The sequence below is a fragment of the Sphaerodactylus townsendi genome, linkage group LG15 (assembly GCF_021028975.2).
Source record: "Sphaerodactylus townsendi isolate TG3544 linkage group LG15, MPM_Stown_v2.3, whole genome shotgun sequence".
Lineage (NCBI taxonomy): Eukaryota > Metazoa > Chordata > Lepidosauria > Squamata > Sphaerodactylidae > Sphaerodactylus > Sphaerodactylus townsendi.
In genome coordinates this window covers 3,498,325-3,519,131 of record NC_059439.1, presented here as the reverse complement: position 1 = coordinate 3,519,131, position 20,807 = coordinate 3,498,325, and the positions used below count along the sequence as shown (strand labels likewise).

Here is a 20,807-nt window from a genome sequence, read left to right as displayed (position 1 = left end):
ATCTGCCAGAGGAAGCGGCGCGGGGCTGTGCAGGCCACCACGGCTCTCCCCACTGGTGGGAGATGGTTCCAGTGTCCCTGCACCCCCATCCCTGACAGCGTAGCAGGGGCAGTCCAGTGTGTGACCAGGTGAGGAGCCAACGTTAGTCGGCTTCCTCCTGGCCATCAATCCTGCTGCGCCAGCTCAGGCCTTCATGCCCAAATTGGGACTTGGAGTTCCCTGACTCAATTACACCATACCAGCTGTCAACTCAAGTGTCCTCTGAGTGCGGAGAGCTGAGCAATGCCTGCCAATCAAAAAATATTTTTGTTTAAAATTTACTGTAACAAATTATTCCATAAAAAACCCCCAAGCCCATCAGCCCCTGTGCTGCTTTTCCGTTCTTCATATTCTCTAAATACTAGTAAGAAAACAGTGCATAGAAATGGCTGTTTTAGATTTTTCTAGTGGGATCAAAGCTGGCACTTCCGGGACCAAACTGGTGCATGAAAGTGCTTTCCTTTAACATGGAGAAAAAGGTGTGCTTATGAATAAGCTGTTTTTAGTAGCTGCTTTAGCATCATCCTCTCTCTCTGCTTCCGAAAGATTTCTTGCTTGCTGGGCCAAATTGAGTTGGAAGGTCGAAGGCCTCCGTTGATGCCATCTGGCAAATCGTTGCCCTGTTTCCAGTCTTACGACTTTTCCCCCAGATCAGGGGGGTTCGTGACGGGGAGATTTCTCACGGGCATCAAGCCTGCCGTAAGTTATCTTTTGTTATTGTTTCTTTATTATATTGCTGCATTTCCCAAAGGACCTTCAGTTTTATCCAAATTTACAGGTAGTCTTACAGGTAGATTTACAGGTACAGGGATTTTGCTTTTCTGTTACATAGGAAAGGTTGACAGTCTGAATAAAACCATTATCCCTTCCTGAACGATTTCCCTATACCCTGTCCTTAGAGGCCCAGTTACCAACTCCTCTGTCCATAATTGGCTAATTTCTGTTTGTGAATTCTGTGAAAGACCTTAAATTGTATCGGAGTCTGTTCACTGGGGAAGTGGGCGCTGGAGTCGTCATGCCGAAAGAGCATTCAGGACAGCTGTACCAAAGGTTCTGGCCTTCCAAGTTCTGCTATGCAGGGCATGGTGTGTCTTTTCCTAGCATTTGAGCAACTGAGTATCGCAGCAGCCGCAGTCCTTTTGAGCCTTGCGGGCACTTTTGGCATTCTGACACAGGGCGGTGTGCGCACGCACAAAATGACTGCCTCAGGAGGCGGAGCCAGCTTAGGGACCGTCTCCTCCCACATGGCCCTGTGTGGCATCTACAGTGATCAGGCCCTGTTGGCTCTCCCACCACTTTAGAGTGGCCTGTCCGGCACCGACCAGAGCCCAGGACCTTTTTCCCTCGTGGCTGCGTCTCTGGGGAAGGGGCTCCTTGAAGAGGGGGAGGGGAGGGCCCCTACTTGGAGACCTTCCAGAGATGCTGCAAGGCCTGCATATTTGCCAGGGCTTTCGGGGGGGGGGGGGGCAGTCAGAGTTTAAAGGAGGGGGAGAGATTTGGGGTTTGCTAATTTTTTTGTTTTGTTTTTCCTGAAAATGCCTTTAACTAGTATTGTAAGCAGCCTTGCTCAATAAATAAAACCCTCGTAGTAAATCTTCAGCATTTCAACAAGAAGTTCAACGGGCTGCTTTTAAAATGAACACATTGCTTTAAAATGTTTCCTTGCCTGCGTGCAGCTGACTTTCAGTCACTCAGTGAAGATCCTTGTGCTGTGCTAAAGCAGTGTTTTTTGACATTTGGGCAGCCGCCAATCAGATCTCCAGTGGCTGATCTGAAGTCTTGCTGGCAAAACTGCCTCCCATTTTCTAAGGCTGCCCGGCAGGCAGCTGGAAAAGCGGCAGCAGGATGCTGTGCCGGGGACCCCGCGGGTGCTGCAAGGTGGCTTGTGAACCAGATCTTGTACAAAAATATTTCTGCTAAAGGCATTGGACGTTGCTCCAGTTCTAGAGGAGTGCGCTGTCATCGTTCTTTACAGGGGTTTGTGAGCCATGTTGGAGCACAGCTTAATGGCACTCAGCATCTGATTGCTCCATTGCTTCAAAGAGACCTCACCTTTGTTGGGGCCACAGGGACAAAAGCTAGTGGCTTTTCCTGCAAGGTATGAAGCTAGCTCTGTTCCAGCCTCCAGGGAATGCTACATCTCATGATGGGCGAAGGAGGAGCGTGGGCAGGTTGATAAGTATGGAGGAGCAGAGCAGAAGAAGCATTTGGATTTATATCCCCCCTTTCTCTCCTGTAGGAGACTCCAAGGGGCTTACAGTCTCCTTTCCCTTCCCCCCTCACAACAAACACCCTGTGAGGTAGGTGGGGCTAAGAGAGAGCTCCAAAGGACTGTGACTAGCCCAAGGTCACCCAGCTGGCATGAGTGCACAAGCTAATCTAGTTCACCAGATAAGCCTCCACAGCTCAAGCGGCAGAGCGGGGAATCAAACCTGGTTCTTCAGATTAGAGTGCACCTGCTTTTAACCACTACACCACACTGACTCTCCGCTGTTTTGGCCACTAAGAGTGCTACATTCGTAGGTTGAAGGTAGATGGAGGCTTTCTGACGAGACCCAATCTGGAGATCCAGTGATGGGGTGGAAGACCAAACTGACCAGGAATGTATTCACTCAGGTGGTTGTGTACAGTGAGAGTGGACCTCCAGGTGAAACACAGAAACATAGAGCAGGAAGGGGCCTCAAGGGCCATGTAGTCCAATCCCTGTGCAACACAGAAAACTCACCACCCCGCCCAGGTTGCTAGAATAGCTGCCACGTGGACGGTCAGGGAACAATGTCCTTATCCTCAACAGCAAAGGTACAGAAGCCGCTGGAGGGAAAATAAGTACACTTGTAAGGGAGTCCTTTACCTCTGAATTTCTAGGATGGCAGATTCAGCTGGAACAAACTAGCTAACTCACATCCAGTTAACGGTTTGCACTACTCAGTTTCATGAAAATTCGGATGATTGTCCTGGAATATCATGAAAAGTTTGGAAGCCCCTCCCCCCCAAAAGTTCCCCTGTGTATTCTTCTTTGACTGATCCACTTCAGAAAACTGATTTGCCCATTCCATTTGTATAGAGGAAGTGACAATTAGAAACAGAGATGAATCTTTCCTCTAGATAACATGATTGGTCCCCAAATGATTTGAAAGAGAAGCAACATATGCATTTAAAAATTCATCTTGGTAGCACCCATTAATTTCCCAAGCAAGATTACAAGGTTAAACTTGGGGCACTTATCCACGATTAAAAGAGCAGCAAATCTACTAGTTCTTCAGCTACTTTAATGAACTGTCAGGGTTACATGTGATCATGTAAGGTCATCCTTACCAGCTGCAGTATTATTATTATTATTATTATTATTATTATTATTATTATTATTATTATTATTATTATTATTATTATTATTATTATTTAGATTTAGATTTAGATTTATAGTCCGCCTCACCCACAAAGGGCTCGAGGCGGCTCACAATACAGCTGTTCCAATAACAGCACATAAAATACATAACTAAAACTAACCACATTAGAACAAATTTCCACAGCAGCAATATCTTAAAATTTAAATGACAAAGTTAAAAGCAAGCAAGATTAAAGACAGGCTGCCCGATCCAAAAGGCTGGGAGGGGGAAAGGCAGGGCCCAAGATGGAATCAAGGCCCTGCCAAAGATGAAAACTGGCGAAGAAAGCCTCAGTGGGGTAGGGTAGAATCACTGCAGCCAAGCCTCACCAAAGGCCCGGTTGGAACAGCTCAGATCTTACACGGAGCCCTCACCGGGAACTCACCAAGGTCCTGCAGGGCCCGGACAGCTGGAGGGAGAGCATTCCACCAGGCAGGGGCCAAAGCCGTAAAGGCCCTGGCCCGGGTCAAGGCCAACCGCATAGTCGCAGGGCTAGGGGTTTCCAGCAGTTCCACCACTGCCGAACGTAGCGGTCTATGCGGGACATAAGGGGTGATGCGGTCCCGTAGGTATGAGGGCCCCATGCTGCGTAGGGCCTTAAAGGTCAATATCAACACCTTGAAAACGATCTGGAACACCTAAGAGCATACGTGATGAATCTGAGCCTCATTGTGTTCTGCAGGGTGGATATGTTTTCTTTGTTCACAGAGGTTGTAATTGTGTTTCAGGAATTCTTCTTCCATTGTATGGCTGGTCGAGAGGGACTGGTGGATACAGCTGTCAAAACCAGCCGATCTGGATACCTTCAAAGGTGAAGCCATCTTTCTTAATTGTTTAATGTGGAACAGAGGTTATGGGAAGGGACTGTGGCTGAGTGGATGAGCATGTGGTTGGCATTCAGAAGGTCCCAGCTTCAGTCCTCATGTTCAGCTACAGGTAGCAGGTGATGCAGAAGGCCCTGAAAGAGCCCCTGCCAGTCTAAGTATGCAATACTGGCTGCAGTGGACCAAGGTTGAGGCAGCCTTCATTCATTCATTCATTCATTCATTCATTCATTCATTCATTCATTCATTCATTCATTCATTCATTCATATTAAACAGTCCAGCAAAGTGCTTCGCCAGGCACTTGTTTCCCTAAGGAACAAACACACAGTACATTGCTGTTGCTTATATACATGGTTCCACCAATCACTGTAAAGGTCACTAGCAACTGGATTGAACCGGTCTGCTTGCTGTTCTCTAGCTGTCAGATCATTCCTTTCTTGCTGACTCATACCTCTGCTGGATAGGATATGATCACCATGTTCTAACTGTCATGACCATTCATTCATTCATTCATTTCACATTCGATTCCATTCATTCATTTCGACTGAACAATTTAATTTCATTCATTCATTCATTCATTCATTCATTCATTCATTCATTCATTCATTCATTCATTCATTCATTCCATTTATACCCTGCCCTATAGCGAAGTCCCAGGGCAAGTTACATAATGGGGTTAAAAGCCCCGTTAAAACATACAATCCCAAAAACATACGATCCTTAAAAACTATTATAAAAACATCTTTGAAAAACAGTAGATAAAAACATCATTCAAAATTCCCACCCCACCTCACCCTCCCCCCACCCTTCAGCTGGCATCGATACGGGGGCCCCTGGGGGTCACACATCGAAGGCCTGGGTAAAGAGGAAGGTTTTGACCAGATGCCGAAATCCATAAAGTGTGGGTGCTTGGGGAATTTCTGCAGGGAGGCTGTTCCACAGCTTGGGGCCTACTACCGAAAAAGCCCTCCCGTGAGCCCCCTCCCGCCACACCTTGGCAGCAGAAGGGATTCCCAGGATGGCCTCCTACTTGACCTCAGTGCATGGGCCAGCTCATATGGGCATAGGCCAGCGGTTCTCAACCTGGGGGTCAGGACCCCTTCGGGGGTCGAATGACCCTTTCACAGGGGTCAGCTGAGACTCTCTGCATCAGTGTTCTCCGTCTGTAAAATGGATAAGTGTTAGGGTTGGGGGTCACCACAACATGAGGAACTATATTAAAGGGTCACGACATTAGGAAGGTTGAGAACCACTGGCATAGGTGTTCCTTTAGGTATGTGAGACCCAAGCCATTTAGGGCTTTAAATATGATTGTCAATACCTTGAATTGGACCTGATAGCTAATGGGGGGCCAGTGTAGTTCTTTCATTATCTGCAACCGGCCAGGTTGACCCATCAGCAGCCCAGCTGCTCCATTTTGCACCAGCTCCAGCTTTCAGACCGTCTTCAAAGGAAGCCCCATGTAAAGTTCACTGCTAAATGGCTTTTGAACAAAGACAGAACTGCTCAGTTCCTTCAGCTCAGATATCTCAGGTGCACAATTGGTTGGCTTAAAGAGTGCGCAGCTTGGCCGGTGATGCCTGCGGTGCAACCTTCAGCACTTGGGCGGTTTCTTGAACACCTTTTGAAGACTTTACCCATTAGGATCCCCTCTCACTCATTTAGAAAAATAACTTTGGGTCACAACACAGAACAGTTGTTGATTTTTTTCCCCCTTCCTTTTTTCATAGATGCATCATAAAGCATTTGGAAGGGCTGATAGTTCATTATGACCTGACTGTACGGGACAGCGATGGCAGCATCGTGCAGTTTCTCTACGGAGAAGATGGCTTAAACGTTCCCAAAATACAGTTCCTGCAGCCCAAGCGGTTTCCTTTCATTGTAGATAACTACAAGGTAGGAGTCTTGTATATCTTTCGCCTCACCTCCCTGTTAATTTCCATGGGTTTTGAATCCGATCTTGTACTTACAAGGATGTATAATTTCACAAGACAGCGAGCTGTTATTTTGAACCACTTCTAAGGATTTATATTGATGAACTCCTTTCCTTGCTCCCAGAAACTAGAAGAAGAAGAAGAGTTTGGATTTATATCCCCCCTTTCTCTCCTGCAGGAGACTCAAAGGGGCTGACAATCTCCTTGCCCTTCCCCCCTCACAACAAACACCCTGTGAGGTAGGTGGGGCTGAGAGAGCTCCGAGAAGCTGTGACTAGCCCAAGGTCACCCAGCTGGCATGTGTGGGAGTGCACAGGCTAATCTGAATTCCCCAGATAAGCCTCCACAGCTCAGGCGGCAGAGCGGGGAATCAAACTGGGAATCAAACCCGGTTCCTCCAGATTAGATACACGAGCTCTTAACCTCCTACGCCACTGCTAGAGGGAGATGGTCCTTGTGCCGTTTGCCATCATAGGTCTGCTTGAAGGACTTCATGTGTGCAGCTGCACCTTTCCTTTCCACAACACCTTCTTGATGTCCCCTCCTACTTGCTTTCGGCCTCAGGTGAAAAGACCTTGGAAAGGAGCCACATGAAATAAGGTCCTGCCTGACTCCCTCTCTGGAGGAGCTGCGAATCAGTTTTTTTTTAAGAAAATGTTTGGGGCTGTGTTCAAGAGGGTCGTTTGATGAATTGATGATGCAAATTGATAACTGTTTGGAGGTGTCTGTTGTGGAGGAGGAAGGGAAGGAGTTGTAAGATGCTTTGAGACTCCTTACAGAAAGAAAGGGGGAATACATCCAAACTCTCCTCCTTCTTCTGCGTGTCTGACTTAGCTCTTTGCAGTCCACCACTGTGTAGGGCATAGGTGTCAAACTCGCGGCCCTCCAGATGTTATGGACTACAGTTCCCATCATCCCCTGCCAGCATGATGCTGGCAGGGGATGATGGGAACTGTAGTCCATAACATCTGGAGGGCCGCGAGTTTGACACCTGTGGTGTAAGGGGAATGTGTAGTTTGAAGCATGATAAACATTTTGTATGGACACTTAACTTTGTTATCAATTTCTTACAGATAATAGAGAAATCTAAACATTTAGATGAAGTTCTGGTAAAAACAGACCCTTGGCGTGCGAAGGAACAGTTCAGCGCTATCAAGAGGTGGCGAGTCAGACACCAGCAGCCGGTCAGAAAAGGAGGTTTTTTGCTGTTTTCTCAGAAAAAGATGGCAAATGTAACCGCGCAGATCCCTAGTGGAGAACTCATAAATGGACGAGAGCCTAAAACTCTGCAGGTAATTCAGACCGTAATGCCACCCATTGATTTAGCAGTGGATTTGATCACGTTGTAAATATTTAAAATATTTAGGAGCAGCAGTGGCGTAGGAGGTTAAGAGCTCGTGTATCTAATCTGGAGGAACTGGGTTTGATTCCCAGCTCTGCCGCCTGAGCTGTGGAGGCTTATTTGGGGAATTCAGATTAGCCTGTGCCCTCCCACACATGCCAGCTGGGTGACCTTGGGCTAGTCACAGTTCTTCTGAGCTCTCTCAGTCCCACCTACCCTTCAAAAAGCTCAGGGTGGCGTGTCAGGGATCATAAGGAGAGTCCCCTCTGAAATACACTAGGTTTGTTATTGCCCCAAGAGAACCTGGTGATCCCTGGTCCAAAGGCCATCCAGCTATCCTCAACCAGGGCAACAGCTTTTTTCTCTGTGGCCCCTGCTGGGTAGAACTCTCTGTCCAAAGAGACCTGGGCCCTGAGGGACCTTTCCCAGCCGTGGAGGGCCTGTAAGACGGAGATGCTCCACTGGTCCTGTGGTTGAGGACAGCAGTGGCTTTGAACCTATGGGCATTTCATCAGCTGGCTGGAACATGGAACATCCCCCTGCCTGCTCCTTGCATTCTCATTCCTTTCTCAGCCAGCCCCTTCTCTGTTTTTTAATCAGGTTATGTGGGTTGTTGACTTCCTTAATGTATTGTATGTGGCATTGTGAAGACCTTGGCTAGGAGTGGTGAACTGCCCTGAGGTAGTTGTGAACTGCTTTGGCAGAGGGAGGGGGGAATATATTTGTAATTGTTATTAGTGTTGTTGTTGTGCAAGTGACACGTTGAAGGGTCACTGGAATCAGGAGTGAGGGGACCCCCCCCCCCACACACACACTCATACTAGCTCCACACTGCTGAGCTGCCACCTGCTCACATACCTCTGATATTCAAGGTAATGTTACTGTGCAGAACTGCCCTAGAGGCTGAGGTCTGGAACCAAAGGAGCAGGAATTTACTCACCTATTAATGAACCTGCGTGACATAGTAGAAGGGGCGTGGCTGGTGTTTTTACCTGTCCATTGCCACACTGCAAGGTGAGGGGCAAGTTGGGAGAAAAATCACCATTGAGAAATAAGCATCTTACATCCAAACCCTACCAGAGGGGGTGACTCATGGGTGATTTTGCCACGTGGTTTTTGCCTTAGTTACGCCCCTCCTCCGCTCCTCAGCAGTAGCGTGCAGAACTTGAAGCAGTCTAGTAGTAGGTGCACCGGCGTGCGTGGCAGCCTGCACCTGCGTGCATTCGTTTCCAGCCCAAGGACCGGCGCAGCGGCTGTGTCCTTGCCACAGCCCCGCCCCGGAATGCCCAGCCACGCTCCCATCGTGCCCCACCCAGCCCCATTGGCGCTACGCCACTGTTTGAATCCCACCATCATGGGAACCTGTTACTGAAATTTTTGGATCCCACCACTGAACCCTACTCTTTTCACTCAAGGCCCTTCCCTCTACCCCACAACGGACATTCAGTGTTCTGTGGCTCCCTGAAGCAAGAAGCCACTCTAATCAGGCCTTGGGGTTTTTTCCCCTTCATCTCGGGCCAGCATGGTTTAGTGCCGTGGTGGCGAACCTTTGGCACTCCAGATGTTATGGACTACAATTCCCATCAGCACCTTCCAGCATGGCCAATTGGCCATGCTGGAAGGGGCTGATGGGAATTGTAGTCCATAACATCTGGAGTGCCAAAGGTTCGCCACCACTGGTTTAGTGGTTATTAGCAGCAGACTCTAATTTGGTGAACCGGGTTTGTTTCCCCACTTCTACACATGCAGCCTACTAGGTGACCTTGAGCCAACCACAATTCTCCCAGAATTCCCTCAGCCTCACCTACCTCACAAGGTTTCTATCATGGTAAGGGGAAGAAAAGGAGTTTGTAAGCAACTTTGAGACTGGGGATGTTGTGGGGATTCCGGCTATGATCCAGCAGCATTTTCTCCTGATGTTTCACCTGCATCTGTGGCTGGCATCTTCAGAGGATCTTCAAAGGAGCTTTGCGACTCCTTGCAGTTAAGAAAAGCAGGGTATAAATCCAGATTATGTTTCTTTGTTTTTGGATTACACACTTCTTTATTCATGGCTGGGTTGACTCCCAAGCGCAGATTTGCTGCTTCATGCTATGATAGCCTATGGTACGTTGGCAGTCATAAGATATAAATATGAGTCAAGGGAATCCTTCTGTATTTTTGTACACGTGTATATAATACTGAAAATTTGCTTACTCTGCACTTTGACCACTTCCATCCATTTCAGCTGTTGCAGATGTGGTACGGACTGAAGGAGAAAAGACGAAGCAAGTATCAGAAAAAGGCAACAAAATGCCCCGATCCTTGTCTGGGAATCTGGCAGCCGGACATCTGTTTTGCATCCGTGTCAGAAACATTTGAAAACGATGTAGAGAATTTCCTCACAGAGTGGAACTCTCGGAACAAGCTCAGCTGTTGTCCGTCTGAAATTTCTCCAGAGAGGTGGTAATTTTATTTAGTTTGCACGTAGTTTGGGCACGCGTTCATATCTCAGCCTCTGTGCAATGACTTCTTGCATCCTGGCCCCAAAGAAAGACAACCATAGCACACATTCATAGGAGAAACCCTAACAGACTTGCCAGTTTGTGGTGTACTGTGCTGTTTACTGAAGGAGCCCCACTAATATGGACCTCAAACTTGTAATCTCCAAACACCTTTTTCAGGATTAGCCAGGGTTTCAGAATAACTAAGTTTTTTGGATGGGGGTGTTTTGTTCTTGTTGATTTTTTACTTTAGTCTCAATGGATGGGATGGTTTAGGTTGGTTCTCTACTGTTCTGTGCAACTGTTTTTTTACTTTCCAAGAATTACTTCTGCAGGAGCTGAACTTTTCTGTAATCAGTAGAATCATAGAATTGGTATAAGGACCATCCAGTCCAACCATCCATGCCACGGTCACCTCTAGATTAGACTACTGTAACTCGCTCTACGCGGGCTTACCTTTAGCCATGATCCAGAAACTGAAACTCATGCAAAATGCAGCAGCCAGGCTCCTTTCTGGGGCAACATCTAGGGACCGGATTACGCCGGTCCTATACCAACTACACTGGCTGCCAATCGAGTACCGGGTCATGTTTAAAGTTCTGGTACTGACCTTTAAAGCCATTTGTGGCCTTGGCCCTGCATATCTGAGGGACCGTCTCTCCCTATATCTCCCTTCAAGCTCCTCCGCTCATCGGAGGCGGACCTACTGGTGATCCCTGGCCCCAAGGCGATCCCTCTACAAGGGCCAGGGCTTTTACGGCTCTGGCCCCTACCTGGTGGATCAGGCTTTCGAGTGAGATCAGGGCCCTGTGGGACTTACAGAGTTTCCGCAGGGCCTGTAAAACGGACCTGTTCCGCCAGGCATTTGGCCAGCCGGGATGATTCCAACTTCGCCATAAAGAACATCTGGCCTCCGTGGGTACACAAAGGGGGGAGGGAGGGGTTGAAGCCATCTACAAGTTTTAGTATTTTATGTATTATTATATGTTTTAAATTGTTTTTATGACTGATGGACACCGCCCTGAGCCTTTGGGGGAGGGTGGTATATAAATATAATAAACAAACAAACAAACAAACAATCCCCCTGCCATACAGGAACACACAATCAAAGCTCTCTTCACAGATGGCCTTCGAGCCCTCCAAGGCAGATTATTCCACTGTCGAACAGCCCTTACTATCAGGAAGTTCTTACTAATGTTTAGGTGGAATCTCTATTCACATAGTTTGAATCCATTACTCCTCCTCCTAGATTATGGAACAGCAGAAAGCAAGCTTGTTCCATCTTCAGCCTGACATCCCTTCAGATACTGAAACATGGCCATCATGTCACCCCTTAACCTTTTCTTCTCCATACTAAACATACCCATCTCCCTAAGTCTCTCCTCATAGGCCGTGGATTCCAGACCTTCTACCATTTTGGTCGCCCTCCTCTGGACATGCTCTAGCTTGTCAATATCCTTGGATTATGGTGCCCAGAACAGGACACATTATTCCAAGTGAGGTCTGACCAATGCAGAATAGGGTGCTGCTGTTACTTGATCTAGACTCTCTACTCTTATTGATGAAGCGCACAATCGTCTTGAATTTCTTATCTGCCACATAACACTGTTGACTCATGTTTAGTTTAGAAGAAGAAGAGGAGTTTGGATTTATATCCACCCTTTCTCTCCTGTAGGAGACTCAAAGGGGCTGACAATCTCCTTGCCCTTCCCCCCTCACAACAAACACCCTGTGAGGTAGGTGGGACTGAGAGAGCTCCGAGAAGCTGTGACTAGCCCAAGGTCACCCAGCTGGTGTGTGTGGGAGTGTACAGGCTAGTCTGAATTCCCCAAATAAGCCCCCACACCTCAGGCGGCAGAGCTGGGAATCAAACCCGGTTCCTCCAGATTAGATACACGAGCTCTTAACCTCCTACGCCACTGCGTACTCCTACTAAGACTCCCCTTCACATGTAGTGTTGTCAAGCTGGGTGTCGACCATTGGTATAAGGACCATCCAGTCCAACCATCCATGCCACGGTCACCTCTAGATTAGACTACTGTAACTCGCTCTACGCGGGCTTACCTTTAGCCATGATCCAGAAACTGAAACTCATGCAAAAGGTACGTTTCATTTTTTCTTCCTAAATGTAGTACCTTACACTTCTCCCTGTTAACATTATTTTTGTTAGTTTTGGCCCAGCTCTCTAATCTATCAAGGTAATTTTGAATTCTAGCCCTGTCCTCTTGGGTACTAGCTACACCTCCCAGTTTGGTGCCATCTGCATATTTGATTAGCATACCCTCTGCTCATGCTTGATTAGCATACCCTCTGCTCCATCGTCCAAGTCATTTATAAAATTATTGAATAACACTGGGCCCAGGACACTGTTTGGGTTTGGTCAGTCAACCAGTTATGAATCCACCTAACAGTAGCATTGTCTAGCCCACATTTTACTAGCTTGCTTGCAAGGGCCTTTGGAGGGACCTCTGGAGGGACCAGCCGCTGAAATGATGCCCCCTCCCAGCTGGCTCTTTCATCTGGGCCTATCAGCTAATGGGACTCGCCGCCCTCTCCCGGGGAGAATTTTAAAAGTGTGGTTGGTCGGACGCCTCTATTATTATTGTTATCGCCGTTTTAAAGGTTTTCGTAATTTATTTATATTTATCTTTTATGTTGTACACCGCCCAGAGCCCCTTGGGGATGGGGGGTATAAAAGTCCAAACAATAAATAAATTAATTAAATAAATAAATAAAATATCATGGGGCACCTTGCTGTCAAAGGCCTTGCTGAAATGAAGATAAGCTACCTTCACAGCATTTCCTTCATCTACAATGCTTGTCACTCTACTAGAAAACAAGATAAAATTAGTCTGGTCTGACTTGTTTTTGAGAAACCCATGTTGACTTTTAGTGATTATGGTATCCCTGTCAACTACACAGGAATCTTCATTATTCTTAATTAAGGAATTCTTATTCAGTGTATTGTCGAAGGCTTTCACGGCCGGAATCACTGGGGTGCTGTGTGGTTTCCGGGCTGTATGGCCGTGTTCTAGCAGCATTCTCTCCTGACGTTTCGCCTGCATCTGTGGCTGGCATCTTCAGAGGATCTGAATCATCTGCATCATCAGATCCTCTGAAGATGCCAGCCACAGATGCAGGTGAAACGTCAGGAGAGAATGCTGCTAGAACATGGCCATACAGCCCGGAAACCACACAGCACCCCAATTCTTATTCAGTTATTTTATTGCAGTCCAGAGACAGAGTAGTGGTAAGGGAGATGAGTGCTAGCCAATGAGACAAACCTTATTGCTTTTATTGCTGTTTTAAACTCTCCTTTCAGTCAATCTGCTAGCTGCTGACTCTATACATTCCTTTCTGTGTCCTCAGATTAAAGGACTTGCTGCATCTAAAGTGGCAACAGTCCCTCTGTGACCCAGGAGAAGCTGTGGGTCTTCTTGCTGCTCAGAGCATTGGGGAGCCCTCCACACAGATGACGCTCAACACCTTCCACTTCGCTGGACGCGGCGAAATGAACGTCACACTCGGTATCCCAAGGTGAAGTAACGTTCCGTGATCTCAGTGCCTTTCTGTGGTTAATGCTCTGCTCCACACTGAATGTATGCTCTGCACAAAGCTGGGGGCCAAGAAAGAAGCTCACGCCACCTGCTTGGTGAGTCTGAACTATTTGGGAAACTGAAATAAGTGATTTGTACCAGGTAAAAAAACTGACCTAGGGGCTTTCCCCACTGACAGAGTTGAACTGGTTTCTACCTAGGTTCACCTCAATGAATCCCCACTGCCACCGAGCTCAACATTGTTTTGTCTCAGCCCCCCCACCCCCTCAGAACTGCAACATCCTTGTCGCAGTTATGAACTACACTTTTCTGCCGGAACAAGGTCGATACCGCTTCGAAGCTTCGAAGTGGGGAAGCATCGAAACGACACCTCATCCATTCAACCAATCACGAGCCGCTTTTGTGGCATGTGCAGAATGGGAGAGTCGTGGCAGGCAGAAAGCGCATGTAACTGTAAAAACTGTAAAAAAAAAAAGAACGCTCCTGATTCCCGCTGTAACACAAGCGCCAATCATGATCGAGGAGCGAAACAGGCACCAAGACGATCCCGCCCACTTAGCTCGGTTCCAGGGGGCCAACTCAGTTGCTGTGGGGACAGCCTGGAATCGCCCTCCACTGAAGGGAACCGAGTCGACCTTAGCTCCCTTCTGTAGTGGGCAAAGCCCCCTAGATTGGCCCAGATACCCCAGTCTCATCAGATCTTGCAAATTAAGCAAGATTAGCCTTGTTGAATTCTCGAATATGAGGGACCACTAAGGAACTCCATCCAGCACAGCTACACAGAGGGAAGCAATGGCAAACCATCTCTGTTTGCCTCTTGCTGGGAAAACCTTCCAGGATCTCCATGAATCATCTGTGACTTGATGGCACCTTCCACCACCTTTGAGTGAAAAGGAGCAGCCTCTGAGCATGAGGAAGTGGTGTCAATGGCACAAGGGGAGCTCAGTCATGACAGGTTTGGGCTTTGAGGCTCACTTCACAGGCCAGACTGACTTTCTGCATATCTCTTGGTCGGGAAAGGGCGGGGCAGAAATCCAAACATAAAATAAACATGGCCGTGAGTAATCTCAATCTATTTTGAAGAGTATTTCTAAAATTTATGGTTGAGTGAGAAGGTTGGTGCGTGAAACGAGGTTTCTGAGGAGCAGGTAATGGGATGAGTTACAAAAACTGCCCGAAGGGTAAAAGCCTCACACAGCTGAGGAATAACTGAGGTTATCGGCTGAAGGAAAGCGGACGTGCAGGGAACTTTGGAGGCTTGGGCGGATGTGGTCCAGGAGCCAGCAGGACAATGAATTAAGGCAGACGGTTGGATACTTAGCACCTTAATGTGGAAAACCACATGCATTATATGCCATATAACAGTGATGGCGAACCTATGGCACGGGTGCCAGAGGTGGCACTCAGAGCCCTCTCTGTGGGCACGCACAGAGTTCATCATGTGGGGGGGAAATCGCCCCCCACCCCCCCCCCACACACACACACACATCTAGGCTGGCCTGGGCTGCTGGGCTTGATTATTAGCATTAAATCTAAGACCTAGTTTTGGGGAAGCAGTGTTGGTAACCCTGTTAAGTGCTGTTAAATCCCATTGATTTTCATGCAAAGAATTAAAGCGCAATCCTTTACCTGGGAGTAAGCTCGGTTGCTGGCAATGGGGCTTGCTTCTGAGTAAATCCTCCTAGGGTCGTGATTCACCCATTCGAAGAGTTGCACAATTGCTTCAAAGCAAAGCCAACGACTACCACCAAGCTTACTCCCGAGTAACGCGCGCCTCTGAGCCAACCGTTTTTTCTAAACAAAAACCTCAGTATTCAGGTTAAATTGCCATGTTGGCACTTTGCAATAGATAAGTGGGTTTTGGGTTGCAGATTGGGCACTTGGTCTCGAAAAGGTTCGCCGTCACTGCCATATAACGATCCTAACAATCCTTATTTAATGTGTCCGTGATGTATCACTGTCCTGACCTGGATAGCCCAGGACTGGCCCTGGCAATTATTAGGATGGGTGGCCTTCAAGGTATCCCAGGGTTGCTATATAGAGGCTGGCAATGGCTAACAACCTCTGAACGACTCTTGCCTTGGAAACCCACGAAGAGTTGCCGTAAGTCAGCTGTGGCTTAACATTGTGGCTAAATGTATGATAATCCTTTGATGAAGGTTGCGGGAGGTCCTGATGGTCGCCAGCGCTAATATTAAAACCCCCATGATGAGCATTCCTGTGCTGGACACCAAGAGCGCTCACAAGAGAGTGAAGAAGCTGAAGAAACGGCTCACCAGGGTGTGCTTAGGCGAGGTAAGTCTTCCTTCGTTCTTTGCAGCAGCTCCCTAATCATGACATGAAGACCCAAGGGAAAATTCCATTGCCTCAGCATTCAGAATAGGATATAGATAGAAAATGTTGACAGAGAGAAATTGTTCTCTCTTTCTCACAATACTAGAACCAGGGGGCATCCATTGAAAATCCTGGGGGGAAGAATGAGGACTAATAAAAGGAAACACTTCTTCACGCAATGCAGTGATTGGTGTTTGGAATATGCTGCCACAGGAGGTGGTGGTGGCCACTCACCTGGATAGCTTTAAAACAGGCTTGGACAGATTTATGGAGGAGAAGTCGATCTATGGCTACCAATCTTGATCCTCCTTGATCTGAGATTGCAAATGCCTTAGCAGACCAGGTGCTCAGGAGCAGCAGCAGCAGAAGGCCATTGCTTTCACCTCCTGCATGTGAGCTCCCAAAAGCACCTGGTGGGCCACTGCGAGTAGCAGAGTGCTGAACTAGATGGACTCTGGTCTGATCCACCTGGCTTGTTCTTATGTTCTTAGAATAAACATGACTGGCATTTCCTAAAGGAGACAAAAAACTAAGGAGGGACTCCTCCCTACCTTATAAGCAAGATGATTGAAGCAAAGGTGAATTTTATTTTTCCAACTGAACTGGTGCCTCAAATCTATTAGCAGATAGCATGGCTGCCTCAATGCTCCAACACATCATCTATCCACAGCTGTTCAGTGTCTTTAAGAGGCGGCGATGCAGAAGAATCAAGATTCAAGCTGTTTCTGCTTCTTTTCCTATTTCTTTGATTTCCTCATAGCTATTCTCTTCCAGGTGGTTGTTTTGATTCCAGTATTAGCAGTATTATATATATACAAAGCCGTTGATGCGAGCCAGCATCTTAAAAGATACTGGTGTTCAGTTCAGTCTCACAGTACGCCACACATCTCAAAAAGGATATTGAAGAGATAGAAAAAGTGCAGAGAAGGGCAACTTGCAGGATGATTGAGTTGGGTTTGGAGCACCTTCCTTATGAGGAGAGGCTGCAGCATTTGGGACTCTTTAGTTTGGAGAGAGGAGACGTACTGAGGAGGGGGGAATATGATTGGGAAATCCTATAAACCATTATGCGTGGGGTAGAAAAATGTTGAGCAAAGAGAAATTTTCTCTCTTTCCTCACAATACTAGAACCAGGGGGCATCCATTATGAAAATCGCTGGGGGGAAAAGAATTACAGGACTAATAAAAGGGAAACACTTCTTCACGCAACGTGTGATTGGTGTTTGGAATATGCTGCCACAGGAGGGGGTGATGGCCACTAACCTGGATAGCTTTAAAAGGGGCTTGGACAGATTTGTGGAGGAGAAGTCGATCTATGGCTACCAATCTTGATCCTCCTTGATTTCAGATTGCAAATGCCTTAGCAGAGCAGGTTCTCAGGAGCAGCAGCAGCAGCAGCAGCAGAAGGCCATTGCTTTCACCTCCTGCATGTGAGCTCCCAAAGGCACCTGGTGGGCCACTGCGAGTAGCAGAGAGCTGGACTAGATGGACTCTGGTCTGATCCAGCTGGCTTGTTCTTATGTTCTTATGTTCTTAGCTTGGCCTCCAGCACTTTCCTATTGTTATAAGTAATTTTCTTGCTGAGTAATGTGTGAAGCAGTAGCTGGGCTTTCAGCCTGAGGTGGCTTTCAGCAGTTTTCAACCAGCTTAGATAGTGCTTGCTTAAAAGTCTTGTGGCAAATATCAACAGATACCATCCAGGGGGAAAAATAAGAGCAGAAGCTGACGTATTTCAAAGATATTTCTATCACTACCGTGGAGTTAGAGCCGCAGCCTCTCAACTGTCGTCACCTTCCTGCCGTTGCATGGAAATATCCTGGCTTTCTTTTTATTGTTTCAGGTGTTACATAAAGTGGATATTCAGGAGTCCGTGTGTTTGGAGAATAAGCAAAGCAATCATCGCATCTTCACAATCAGATTTACTTTTTTGTCGTATGAATGTTACTGTGAAGAGTTCTGTGTGAAGCCGGGGGACATCTTAAACTTTATGGAGACAAGGTCGGTGTTTTCCCCTACCCATTCCTTCTCCTTTTAAAAAAATATTGATAAGCCCTCATGTCTCCCAAGATGTTGGGATCCAAGGCAGAACATATAAAAAAAATATCCAAAACATTCTAAAATGGAAACAATGTTCAGCTATCATCATAACAGTAGAACCAGTAGTAATGCTCTCAGAAGAAACGGGGAACAAAAAGTAAACTTAACAACTGTTGTATCCTCCATTGCAAATATCCCTTTTAAGAGTTGCAGACACCTTCCTGAATAAATCTGTTTTCAGCTCCTCTGGAGTGCTAGCAAGGTGGGATTTCTCACCTTTTCTGGGAAGACGTAGCAGCGAGTACAAAAAAAAAGAATTAAGAGAAGCAGGACAAAACTGCTACAGAGGTCCATACAATGAAAGGAGCCATACACTCAGTTTAGCCTAGCTCACTAGCTTGTGGGGATAAAATGGAAGAGAGGAATACATTGCAACCCGCTTTGGGGAGAGATTCAGAGTTAGGGTAAATAAACGTGTGGTCCCAAATTATGACTGGCTTCAAAGATCGGTGCCAGCACAATGATGTAGCTTAGAAATAGATTAGCGACCAATGAACAGATCTTAAAGTAGGATTGATATCTACTGCCCCAGCACCATGCCCCAGAGATCCAATTTCTTTCTGAGCTGATCAACATTTCCAAGTTGTCTTCAAGGGCAACCCCAGGTTGAAATGACTGCAACATGGCTGGACCTTGGTTGCCTCCAAGAAGTGAGAATGCTTTAGGGGTATATACAGTTGCAATTAACGTATTTTAGCAACTGTATTTACCTGCTTTTCCAATAGCAAAGCAAAACACATTTTTATGTTTGTGGAGTGGAAGACATTCTGGAATATTTAGGGTACTCTCTTACCCTAATATTACCAAAGCCCTTACCACAGCCCAGAAAACCCACAACACCTGGCTGATTCCAGCTGTGAAAGCCTTCAGCAATATGCGTGGTTAAAATAATTTGTTCTGAAGACTAGAAGAATGTAGAAGATTTTTGCATTATTGTACGCTGCTTTCCTGACTAGAAGGGAGAAAAGTTGGGGGTTTTTTTTGGGGGGGGGTGTCAGAGTGAAAAGAAGAGCCTCTTTTTGCCATAGAAAACAAATTAAATGTATCCTCTGTATCGACAGCATTAGGGACAGGCTTAGACTGCATGGCTTAAATACACCTTTGCAGTGAGCGCTTTTTTCTTCTTTTACCCCCAAACAGTTTCTTCAGAATCTTACTGGAAACCATTAAGAGGAAGACTTCAAAGCTGGTCTCATACAACAGTGTCAGTACTCAAAGAGCAAATCACAGGGACGTAGGTGGTGGTGATGGGGAAGTCGGAGCATCCCATGAAAACCAGGTACAGGTCTTGTCCCTTTCCTGTTCTGCCAAGACCTTGAGAGGCTTTGTGAAGGGTGGAAGTGGTGGTATTGAGATTCCTCCCTCCCCCCACCCCTGCCCCATGGAGGGGGAAGGTTTTTGAATCCCACCAACCACTTTTGAACTGTTCAGGAATGAACCCCTAATGTCTCATTTGCCATTTTGTTGTCCACTCACTCAGTTTACAGACAGGTTTCCATCTTGGTTTTTACAAACATGAGTAATTTTGTGTCATCCGCAATCTTGACGTTTTCACTGCTATCCTCTCCCACATTCCAAATCATTTATGAATAAATTAAAAAGTACAGGTCCCAATATCTGTCCACAGCTCACTTCCCCTCATTGTTAGAGCTGTCAGTTTATTCCTACTTTCTTCTTCCTGTTGTTTAACCAACTTTTAATCCATACAAGTTCCCATTGCTAAGCTTACTCGGAAATCCAGTGAGGTACCCAAGAGCCTTTTGCAAGTCCAAGGGGATCTTTGCTGGATCACTCTTATCCACCCATTCCCACAAAACTAATTACAGGTTTATTGGTAGGAGGTTCTGTCTTGCTGAGTTTGTTATTGTGCTCCATTGAATGCAATCATGACTGTCAGAGTAAAATTTTCTAAAAATGGCACTGCATGTTGAAGAAGCATATCCTGTGGAAACGAAGAGTTCTCTTTTGTTTAATCCTTTTTTTGCTGCCTTCTAGCAAAAGGGCCAAAAGAACCATGGCAACTAAGCACTCTTAACCATTCCTGTTTCCATTTTTCTTTGGCATAGGATGACCTTGAAGAGCAGGAAGAAGGGAGAGTTCTTGATGGTGAAATTGATGAAGGGGATGCTGATGCCACAGATACAAGAAGAAGGGAGAAGCAGGAGGAGGAGGTGAGGTTACTATGCTTGTTTTAGTAACAGCTCATTCAAAAGCTCTCTGCCTATGGAGGTGGGATGAAACAGAACTGCGAAAAGTACCATTTTGTTTTGTGGAAGCAGTAGAGAAACTGCTGTGTTGCAGGTTTGGCCTCTCGTGCTAGTCAGAGGTGCTGGCTTGGAGGTAGTGTAACTATATCCATAAGATGCAGTTTCAGAGTGGCCACAGTCACTTGGATAATTCTCAGAATCCACAGAAGCTGGTTTGTCTGGCCAATTCCATGATTGTGCTTGGGGTGTTGATTGCTGTTGTTATTAAGTGGGCGGAATAGTTGTTATTGTCCACCTAGACATGGTTTTTGTAAAAGCTGGATTTACTGAAGTGAATTACCGAGGTGAAAGACATCAAAACAGTTGAAGTACCCCCCCCCCCCCCCGGTCCAGTTGTCTACACTTGTCTTAGGTGTTACATTTTTAAAAAATGTGTAACATACTATTCCTCCTTTAAAGGAATCAATGGGATCATCCATACCCAGATTCCTGGGAGCATTTGACACTAATGCCATTTCCTCGGATTCCATGTCAGGTGTTCGCCATCACCGGACAGGGAGCTGAAGACTGATGTATCTATTGTGGACTGCCATAATTTACCTC

At 46.6% G+C, this 20,807-nt stretch overlaps 1 protein-coding gene across 1 annotated transcript in view; it reads left to right on the top strand.

Annotated features, from left to right (window-relative positions):
* The window catches only part of POLR1A (RNA polymerase I subunit A), a 56,768-nt gene that overhangs the window by 29,860 nt on the left and 6,101 nt on the right, over nt 1-20,807 (top strand). Inside the window, exons 20-29 of the mRNA XM_048517603.1 lie at nt 586-738; nt 4,154-4,236; nt 5,981-6,146; nt 7,258-7,476; nt 9,754-9,968; nt 13,379-13,546; nt 15,726-15,861; nt 17,741-17,898; nt 19,138-19,276; nt 20,064-20,168. Of these exons, the coding sequence (XP_048373560.1) occupies nt 586-738; nt 4,154-4,236; nt 5,981-6,146; nt 7,258-7,476; nt 9,754-9,968; nt 13,379-13,546; nt 15,726-15,861; nt 17,741-17,898; nt 19,138-19,276; nt 20,064-20,168 (1,542 nt within the window). The remainder of the gene's footprint in view (nt 1-585; nt 739-4,153; nt 4,237-5,980; nt 6,147-7,257; nt 7,477-9,753; nt 9,969-13,378; nt 13,547-15,725; nt 15,862-17,740; nt 17,899-19,137; nt 19,277-20,063; nt 20,169-20,807) is intronic.